The 10,976-nt window shown below is 48.2% G+C and overlaps 1 protein-coding gene across 1 annotated transcript in view; it reads left to right on the top strand.

The window, feature by feature from the left end:
• The first annotated feature begins 2,570 nt into the window (after positions 1-2,570).
• Positions 2,571-10,976, top strand: part of NKAIN1 (sodium/potassium transporting ATPase interacting 1) — a 217,277-nt gene continuing 208,871 nt past the window's right edge. Inside the window, exon 1 of the mRNA XM_008168921.4 lies at positions 2,571-5,357. Within this exon, the coding sequence (XP_008167143.1) occupies positions 5,304-5,357 (54 nt within the window). The 5' untranslated portion in view covers positions 2,571-5,303. The remainder of the gene's footprint in view (positions 5,358-10,976) is intronic.

Here is a 10,976-nt window from a genome sequence, read left to right as displayed (position 1 = left end):
GAGTTCTGGTCTAAGAACATAGAACAGTAATACATATAATAAATAATTATAATAATGACAAAGATGTAGCAACTTCACTGCCCTCCCTGCGAGTCAGGGCACTGGTACTGGTATTCCCATTTTAGAGATGGGGAAACTGAGGCACAGAGCAGGGACACCTGGGTTTGTTGTGCTCTCCAAGTAGTGCTGGGTTTGTCGTTGCCATGGGGATGGAATAGCATTTGTTTGTAACAAAGTGTGAGCTTAAAAGGCCCCCTCCCCAGCCTCGGACCCACTTCAGAGCTCTCTATTCTTTTGGACCAGGTCCGCAATCCCGTATGACCCAGGCCACTTTAAATCTTGGATCAAATGACTTGCCCGAGGTCCCACAGTGAGCTGGTTGAACTAGGACGCGGACCCTGGGGTTCTGCCTCTCGCTGACCAAAGCTCTCGGTTCCCATTCCTGCCGCATTGTTGGGCCTTCCAGGCAATGGGCTCTAGAGATACAAGATTTGACCAGGGCCTAATGGAACGGTCACCTTTCCCCCCTATATCCTTGGCCGCTGTTATCGCTGAGCCATGGGCTGATTGTGCATCAAGTGCCTGAGCCTACAAGGTGCGGAACACCTCCAATTCCCATTAACTTCTACAGGAGCTGGGTCCTCAGCCCCTGGCCCCATCAGCCCCTCTCTTGCCCCTTCCTCAGCTGGTTTGGCTGTACGGCCGTGCCGTGAGGTCACAATGCACAGAAAGCAGGAGAGAGACAGTTTGTGCACAGTTAGCCTGGGGATCTTGGCCAAAGTCGAATATGGGTTGTTACCCACTGCCAGCATAAACATTTCCCCATGGTTATGGGATAATGTGTATGTCTAAACTCTTATATAGTGTTGCTGTGAGCTGGTAAACAGCTTCTGTGCTGCACCCCAGAGGTGGCTGCCCTTCTGCTGTGGACTGATTTGGGAAGCATCTCCACATCCTTGAGGCTGAAATGCAAGATGCCCATTACCTTAATCTGAAATGAATCAATGAAACTAAGTAAAGCAGATTCCTGTTAGAAACCCGAACGAAAAAGTCAGTCCGAAGGTTTTAGGTTTATTTAATTCCTTCTGAATCAGACATTCTCAAGGCGTTCTGCAAACGAAGCATTCTTGTTCGCCGTTACCTGCTTTAAAACCCCAAAAGGAGAGGGCCTTGAAATTCTAGGGTTCCTTTGGTGCCAGTGTGTGACTGTTCCCCTAATGAGCGGACAGCTGAAAGCAATGCTGTCATCTCCCGTGCGATACATTACCATTTGAAAAAGCCAGCGATATTAAAAAAGAATGGCTTTCCACAAACAATGTGTCTTGTGTACATCAAAGCACTTATCTTCACAGCTTCTTCCCATCTCCATGAATGAATAATGTGACCCTGATTTAATTTCCTCCTATTATTTCCCCCATAATTTGCATGTCATCCATTTTCTTCTTCTCAACATATATACATGCGTATGTTCTGGAAGGAGGTTGGGGGTTGGAAACCAAACAAGCAACAAAACCTGGAGCCCTTTCCCCCCCATTTACAAATGAAGTTATCTCCTTGCCTTCCAGTTAAGTGGCTTGACATGGTATATTGACCTTTTTAATCTAAAATTGATTCCTCACAACACTTCCCTCTCCCTCCACCTGGTTGAGAGCCGGCCAGAAACCCCAGTGCCATTGTGTTGCATTTATCACTTCCATTATTTTATACCAGGTGCCTTTTACATGATGATGATCAGAACCTTTCATAATCTTACAGTGCCGGAGATGGGGCAAGTTGGGAAGGGCTGGTTGGCAATCGCTGACGAGGTATAAGGGGATGAACTCTTCAATCCTTTTTCACCCCCAAGCAGAGGACTGGTGCGAGGCCTATGTACCATTTATGTCCCATGTTCCTCGGCCTGGGGGTGAATTTCCACCTATGAAATAGTACTTACTCCCATCCTATTGAAATCCATGGGAGTAATAATAATGATGCCTAGTGCTTTTCATCAGTAGATCTCAAAGCACTTTACGAAGGAGGTCAGTATCACTAGCCCCATTTTACAGAAGGGGAAACTGAGGCATGGAGGGGTGAAGTGACTTGCCCAAGGCCACCCAGTGGCTGTGCCAGGTCTTCTGCATCCTAATCTAGTGCTGTATCCACGAGGCAGCACTGTGCCTATCTGGATGTGAGTTCCAGCTATTCCCCCCGAGTAAGAGTTGGAGAAACAAACCTATACTATTTACTCTCTTTCAGGCATTTAATGAGGAGGCAGGTTGACAGGATGGGGATAAAGTGGCTCTGTGGCTGGGTGATTGCTAAGAAGAGGGATAGTCTTACTGGTATGTGTGTCAGCGGTCCATTGGGGCCTGACCCCACAAGTGCTTCAGCCTCTGAGTAGTCCTTGCTGATGCAAATAGTTTCACGGAGGCCAGTGAGGTTGCTCACGTGAGTAAGGGTGTGCAGTATTAACCCTTTGGTGGACCTCAGTGGAGTTCCATGGATTTACAACGGGGGTCAGCGGAAAAACGTCACTGGCTCCAGCTGAGGATCTGGCCCATTGCTTCTGTGATTTATCGATCCTGGAAGTAGGACGGGTTGTAGACATTTTGTTAAAAAACAACTGTGAAATGGACAAACTCAATCTTGGTGTAAAGAAGCTATTGCTATTTGTTTTAAAGTGTATCTGTTCACAACTAATGATTTCCTCTCCACTTCCCATTCCACAGGAAACAGAGAGGAAGGGCAGCATTTTCGCCCACCAAACCCATCCCCCGGCCCAGCACACTCATGTGCCATCTGCAGTTTAGTGCTCTCAGGTTGATGCCCTCATGATATTTTTGTAGTCAAGTTTTTTCACATGCAGAAGCTGAGCCTTTTATATGAAAACTGCATTTGGGCATGCAGAGTGGGCTGCTAAACCACTTCCCGTACACAGGCAAAAACCTGTGTGTGTGTGTGTGTGTAATGGCTCCCTGCATGGGTTGTCAGCAGGGAACCTCAGCCCTTACCAATCACCACTTGAACTAACAGAGTGACTCCATTAGCCAGTAGCATTAGTAGGCTGTTATCCTCTCACACACCAGCCACTAGAGTGCGACATGACAAACACTCTGCCTTCGTGTTACACCTGCCAGCCTGCATGTGAAATGTTAGGCCCCCATCCTGCAAACACTGAGGCACGTGAATCAGTTTAGTCCCAGTGAACTCAGGTGCGTAAACCTACTCAAGAGCGCAAGTCATGTAGCACTGGGGCCTTGGCTTGGTTGGGGAACCTCTGAAAATCTGGAGCTAATGGTTTGAGGTGGGCAGAAAACTGAATTAAACCCAAACCAGCTATTCTGGTGTTTTTATCCCCTATGAAGTTTAAGTGAGGGTTTTCTAAAAGGATTTAGAAGCACCGTCCTATGGACTCCCAGCAAGACCTGCACCCCTAAACCCTACAGTTGCCTTTGCAAACCTCCCCAGCTGCCCCTAAATCTTTTCCTTTTAAACAGGACAAATGACAGCAGAATTGGGTGTCAGACAAATGAGTGCCCTGTTTTATTCATCCTGACTGCATGGCTCCCGTAATACAGATCTGGTGGGCTTGTTTTTTCCGCCCCCCCAACCATGGTGCTGCAATTTGTAGGGCTGGGAGGGGAGAATAATAAATCAAGAGCATTTTTTTGCAAACCGTTGCTCAGTGACCTTTGTGAGCTCTGTGTCTCCTCTGCAGGAAATTTACAAATGCAGGGCTGATGACTGGGAAAGGGAGTAAAGTTGACAGGATTTTCCAGGGGGATTTCCGTAGATTTCTTTTTAAAGGGCTAACCGGATTTCTCTTACCTACCAATACTGGTCGATATCAATGGTGATTATTTGCTCATAGCACTAACAATCTATTTGGTCTGCACCTCCTTAGCACATAAATCCCGCTCCTGAAACTGACCAGACAGTCCTGCCCCAGGTCTCTTGGTGTATGGCCGCAGAATCCTTCATTCTGGATGATGTTTGAGGCAGTTTTAAAAGTCTCTGGGCAAACTTCTCGTCATGTTTACACCAATATAAATCTATTGCCCTCAGGGGAGTTGCTCCTGCTTTACCCCAGTTTGAGATCAGACTGAGGCCTAGGGTGACCAGATGTCCCGATTTTATAGGGACAGTCCTGATATTTGTGGCTTTTTCTTATATAGGTGCCTATTACCCCCCACCCTCTGTCCCGTTTTTTCACACTTGCTGTCTGGTCACCCTACTGAGGCCTTCTCTTAGTAATGAAGGGTTTTGATCTCACTGTGCCCGGTTCTCAATGAGACATTCACAGCTACATTTTCAAAAATCAGTTGCTGATTCTGAGTGCCTGATTTGCGACACCCAGAAAGCCTCTCACACAAAAAAGAGTGGCTGCTTTGGGAAAGGTTGGGTCTTAAAAAATCTCCTTCTTTCCAATTGCGCCAGCTGGACCCAGGATTCATCCTGTGAATGGGGATCTGCCCTTAAAAATACAAAGTGAGAAAAACAAATAAACAAACCCTCCTATCCAGCCCAGGCATTTCTTTAGCAGCCCAGCCCCCCAGCTACAGCCAGGGCTGAAGTTCAAGGCAAGCAGAGCTTTTGTTACACAGAATGAAGAAGCAGCAAAAATCCATTCAGGTGCAGAACTCTGGTCTGGTCCCTCCACGCCCTGAGAAAAGCCAGAGCCACGTGGTCCTAGAGGGAAAGCGGCTTGAATGTATTATTTCCCCAGCTTTGATTGTTAATACAGCTCTGAGCCTGGCTTCCTCCTCCGGCTCTCCTGCCTTTTCCAAGATCGCTTCGCTTTTTTGCCCTTCCCTCTCCCTAGGGGCACAGATCCTGCTTGTGGCGGGAGAGGGGGGGAACAATAGAAGGGGCTTGAGAGCTCCAAGCCAATCTTCCATGCAAAATTGTGCAAAGCAAAGGGAGCTGTTTTCCCCGTCCCCCCTCCCCACCTCGCTCCTGTCTCAGCCATCGCAGAGCAGCTCCTGGGAGATGGATGGCAACATCTGATCATCCGCTGTTGTCCCTGCGTCTTGGAAATGTGGCAAGTCCAGACAGAGCTGTAGAAGGAAGGGGTGGGGGGGACAAAAATGCCCCTTTCTGAACCGCTCCTGCTTCTAGGCTATCCTGGCAGCATGCAAAAGCCAGGAGGGCTGCTGTGAAGAAAGTCCCGGGTCTGGCAGAGGGCTGGAGACCAAGGCGTGCTGCGGGTTTCCTCCTGATGCTCTCTGAGGGGTATTTTTATTGGCAAAGGGAGGATTGCTGAAGCTGGAGGAAGACAGCGCTCATCCAGTGTGGGGAAAATACCGGGCTCCAGCCAGGAAACCATGGGGAAATGCAATGGGCGATGCACGCTGGTTGGATTCTGCTGCCTTCAGCTGGTAAGACAAGGGTTTGTGCCTGCTCCTCATGCTCTATTGTGCTTTGTGGCTAGCTGTGCACTCGCATTATTAACCACGCTGTCTGGGACGTGACCTTGCTGTCAGGCCAGGCTAGGGACGGTTACATACGACCCCCAAAATGTGACCCTCTTCCCCCACCCCAAATCAAAGGCGCTCCGGAGCTGCAAATGGAAACCCCTCTGAAGCAGTTTTCTGTATTGTGTGGTCAGTGCCCTGGAGTCAGTTTGGAGCAGGTGGGATCTTTGTTTGGAACTGAAATCTGGCCCCTTTGCCTACATTTCACCGAGGCTTTGGGTCCTGGTCTTCCATGTTCAGAACCTCTTATTTTTCCATGCCAAGAAAATGACAGTAGCGAAACTTAAACTAATACTTTGTGAACTCTCTTGCCTGCTGATGGGATCAATCTGACTGCACAGAGTGGCAGGTAGTTTGGGGAGGCACACATGTTCTGGAGAGAGCCAGAGAGCAAATAAACAGATCTCATTTTAATAGGATTGTTGATATTTGCAATAATTATGTGTCGTGCTTTTCACGGTGCGCAGATCAATCTTAATCAGCCTGGTGACAGTGGTACAGTATCAGGGGCCAGCTGATGCAAGCATGTGGGCTATCAGGCGGGTTTTGGATGAAAGGAGACTCAGGAAGGTAATAATTAATTATCCAGGCAGTTTCCTGGACAGATGGGAAACTCAGATGGAGAAAAACACCTTAGAATTTGGATCACCTCCGTGGCAATCCTGGGATTAATAGAGACTTGCCCAGGGCTAGGAAAATGGGGAAATTCCAGAGATTTTGGCCAATCTGCCTGCAACATTGCTGTTGATCACAGCGGGGATTTTACAAGATGTCTAATATCATGCTTGCATTAGGTCTGGTCAATAAAAAGCATTGTTTACAAAGGCAATGTAGCAAATATATATCCATGACAGCAATGCTGTGAGGTTACCTTAGCATTCTTATTGCATTATTAGTTTTTCATCCCAAGGGGTTGTGCTATAGACACTGAAGTAGTTAATGAATTTTAAAATCCAAGGGGAAGCCAATGTCTTCATGGTGGGTTATGGGAAACATGAAAGTGAATCATGTAACAATGATGTCTAATAGCTGGTGACTGTCTGGGAGGCTTACCTGGGTATTGTGTGCAATGCTCTGTGACACACTGTAAACCAGAAAAGGATTTCTCATTAGAGTGGAACTTACCAGTGATGCTCCACTAAAGTTCTGTCATTTCCATTAGAAACCACCTTTTCTTTCCCGGGCCATGAAACTTCCTCCTTGGCGGCACTGTGTTCTGCAACGTCTTGATCTTTGATTTGCCTACATTTGGGAATGTTCATTATAAAAATTGTGCGTGAATGTCTGTGTGCGGTTATGACAAGGGTACAAAAAACCCACCTGGATATTTTCTCTTTGCTGGGGTCAGTCCCCTTTTCACCCATCCAGGGCTCCAAAAGAGCATTGCTGGTGTTTGTTTTAGGGTCAAATCTTACAGGTCATTAAAGGGAGAAAAGGTTATTCATTTTAGAGGGGGCAAGGAATCCATCTGAACTCCTAGGGTTGGAAAAGATGCGGCTATGTCTGCACAGTAAAACTTTATGCTGCCCAAACTTGGGCCAAGGTTTCCAGTAGATGTACTTAGAGCGTGTCCCAATGCTGCTGCAGTGAAACCAAGTATCTCCCAATGGTTTGAGGTGCAAACCCATCCATCCCTTAGGAGCCCTACAATAGAGATTTACCCCACTGACCAAACAGGCTCTCAACCAACCTCTATTGTTTATTGGGTAATTTAAGAGACCCATCGTATATATTTTAACCAGGACCAGGATGGTTTGGAAAGGTGATGTCACATACCTTGATGATACATGGTTTTAAAACTGATCCCAGGGGAAGGCCCCGGACAGGGAGTGATCTCTCTGAGATGCAGCGTTCAGGAACAGTGGGGTGAGCTAAGGACAGCGGGTGACAGTTATTGACTGTACGGTCTCTGTTGAGATCTTAATGTGGTTGATTTAAGATCTCCGAGAAGGAGTTGGGAAGGGCTGAATTCCACCAATGGCCAGCACCAAGCTCCATTGCTGGAGGCCTCTGGCCCGTAGAGACATCCTCTGGCCCAGCTCCTGTTGTGAGCCCAGCCTCCACCTAAGATAGAATTGTGTGGATACACTCAGCGGGCCCTTACACAGTGCTCTGGAGGAAGGTGAAATACCCCTATGTCCTGTGGGGGAAATGTCTTCTCAGCCCCAGTGAGGAGCTATTTGCTGTGGGAAGGTCCCTGTAAAGTATGCGCCCCAGATCCTCAGCACACAGATCAGGAATCAGCTGTAGTTTCCATAGGAAACAGGCTAATTAATGTCATGGGAGGTGCTGGGAGCTTTGCTGCCCGGTAGCTGGACTGGTGACGTGGTTGGTAAAGCGCAGCTGGGTTTGGTTTTGCAAAAGGCAGTCCGTTGGGTTTTGGCTCTGGCGGTTCAGGCCGGGGCTGTACTCGATCAGACCCGAGAGTGCAGGGGGGAGGGGTGAGCGCGCGCATGGTGCTGGCGGGAGCCCGACCTCGTTGCTAATTATCTGACCATGTTTGTTCGTTATCAAAGGGTCCCGAGAGAAGGGGGAACGGAGATGAAAGCAAAAAGCTCCTGTGGCTAAGGGTGATGGGAATGTGGAGGCGACAGAGAGCCTGAGCAAGAGGGGAAGAGGGAGGAAACCAAGCAGGACTGTGGAGTTGGAGGGAGGATAACGAAATCTCCTCTCCTCGCTCCCCATTACTGAGACGCTCCTCAGTGTGCCCAGTTCACAAGGGGGCATGGGAAACTAAACCACCTCATTGTGTTACGATCATGCTGCTGCTCTGATTGGCCCAGAGTAAAAGATGGACTGTTTGTACAGCGCCTAGCACCATGGGGTCCTAGTCCAGGACTCGGGCTCCTAGGTGCTACTGTAATACATGTAATAAATACTAATCATGGATTGGACGGCTGTTCCCCTCACTGCTGAAGGGGGCGGAGCAAAACCAATGGCAAGGGGTGACAGAAATGATCTATGTGCTGAGGATTTGGGTGCGAGCCCCTCGGGAAGGAAGCGTCCATGCACAGGGTGCCCCAGCACCAAGTATGAGCTCACAAAGACAGAGCGAGCTGGCGAAGGGGAAGAGGCAGCAGCCGGAGAGGCGGGAGGATGGCTGGCTGGCTGGCCTTGTGGATAAGGCTCTGAACAGAGAGCTGAGTTCAGTTTTTGACTCTGCCACAGACTTCCTGAGTCAGTAAGGTCAAATCACTTACCCATTCTGGCCTTGTCCTGGCTAAGATTTAAAGGTGTGGCTGCCTCTCGGGTGCATTACCTCTGCCCATTTAGCTTGGGTTAAGGGCAGTGTGTTTGGTGTAGACTTTGAAGGCATGTGTTAGCTAGCACATGCTAACATCAGACTGCAAATCCTATGCTACACCCTGGCTCTGGGCCTCCGTTCTCCATGTATAAAATGGGGCTAACAGTTCCACCCTACCTCTCAACCTGCCCGGGGTGGTGACAAAGGCAGGAAGTTCACGATGCTGCAGGATGCCTTCCTGCCTCATAGATAGCTCTGTCCATAACTCCAGCTCCTTGACTCTTTATTTTTGATGTCACTAATTTCCAGGGGGTGCTAGATTTGTGTAGAGCTGGGCAGGGAACAAGTGACTTCCCGCGAAACATTTGAGAGGTCAGCTCCTGGGGGCTGTGGTGGGATTCAGCTCGCTAATGTTTAGGAGATGCTCAGAGGCGGTGGTTCTGTGAGCACCTAGATAGACACAGTGGTGATCAATGCTTGCAGGTGAAAGGAGGGGAACTGGGATTGAAAATACACTCAAGAGTGACCGGAGGACGATGAGTGGCTTGTTCATTTCATTTTTTAAGTAATGAAATATGTGGCCCATCTGAATTCCCTCTTAGCTGCCCCAGCCTGGGTTTTATTGTGTATGATATTAATCCTCCCCTAAAGTGTTTTAACCCCTGCCTTGTTTCATTGGGTCGGGTTTGGTGCTGGTGGCCAGTGATATACAAGAGGTCAGAGAGATGTTCTGGTGGTGCCCGCGGGTCTCAAACTCTATGACTCATTGTTGCTATTATTTAAATCTTACTCTGTAACTGATTTTGGTATCGCTATGGTAACGTACGTGTTGTTGTTATTGTAATTAGATGAGAGTTTTTACCTGACAGTGTTTTGCTCACTTTCCGCTTACCAAATGACACGGGAGAATTGGACTTTCCATTTGATTAAACCATCTAACTAATCACCAGAGGTCTAAAGCGCAGCGTTTTGTCAGTGCAGGCATTGGGGGTGAGGCAAGTGAGACCCAATGCATGCGTCTGTCTGGTTGTATGAGGAGATGCTGTGTGCTGGGGGTGAGGCCATGCCCTGGAAGCATTCACCCAGGCTGTGAAAGTGATTGCCTGGCTTTGTCCCCGGATGCCTGTGATGGCAGATGTCACCAGGTGGCGCTGTCATACCTAGTCTTACAAGTTTTTTCCCTTCAGCATGGGGGCAGGGGACAGTCTTGTAAGAAATGCTGTATTGTTATTAGTTTTGTGACATGTAGATTTTTCAAGTGGAGCTGTTGCAAGCAGCAACAGGGCTTGTTCTCTGCCTTCCTTCTACTAAGAGCCAGTTCTTGGGGTACAGCTGCTCCCTGGGAACTAGGCATGGACATTTGAGCTAAGAGCCTGACAGAAAGAATTGCCTGTGAGGCAGCACAAGTCCGTCTACCTGGGCTGGGAATCACAACTCCCAGCTGCAGTGTAGCCAGCTCTCCGCCAACGGGAAGTCCCGACATCTGCTACACAGCACCTTCCATCCAGGCGTCTCAAAGCACTTTACAAAGTTCATTAGGCCTATTTTGCAGATGGGGAAACTGAGGCCCAGAGAGATGAAGTGACTTGCACAGTTGAAGTCACTGGGAGCTGTGGATGCTTAGTACTTCTGAAAAGCAGGCTGCAGGTTCTCAAGTTGGATGCAGAAAAAACAGGCACCCCAAATGAGAAGTCACTTTTGAAAACTGTTATGAAGCTATTCACCGAATCTGAACAGGTACCCAGGGCAGAGAGGCACTGTGATTCAGGGAAGGTGGCAAAACAGCTGGAGTTAGGACTTGGGTGTGTGCCTAGCTCTGCCGCTCACTTGCTATGTAACCTTGGGTAAAGGTCCATTCCCTTTCTCCCTGTCACTGAAAAGCAATTAATGACACCCCCCAACCTCTGTAAATCACTATGAGATCTAGAGGTGAAAAGTACCAGGCTTTATCATGTAGGGGGAAATTTTAAATAAAAGGCAGAAGGGCAAAAAAGCAGACAGTTAAGAGTAAAATACATAACAGTTGTTTGGGCTGGAGAGGAGATGTGCCCGGAGGGGACTGGCTCGAGAGAGTTCAGATCACGAGGAGTGTAATGAAATCAAAAGTTGTTTTGATGCTGGCCCAAAATTATTCAACAACAAGGGGTCTATGAAATGAGTGATAGGTGGGAGTACTTCTCGATGCAGCTGCAATGCTGAATTCACTCAAGGGGGGCAAGTTTTGCTGGGTCTTTGTTGCTCATCAGACTTAGAATTTAAACTGACTTTAAAAAAAGAAG

This window comes from Chrysemys picta, chromosome 23 (assembly GCF_011386835.1).
Source record: "Chrysemys picta bellii isolate R12L10 chromosome 23, ASM1138683v2, whole genome shotgun sequence".
In the NCBI taxonomy this organism is placed as follows: domain Eukaryota; kingdom Metazoa; phylum Chordata; order Testudines; family Emydidae; genus Chrysemys; species Chrysemys picta.
This window is presented reverse-complemented; position numbering and strand designations above follow the sequence as displayed.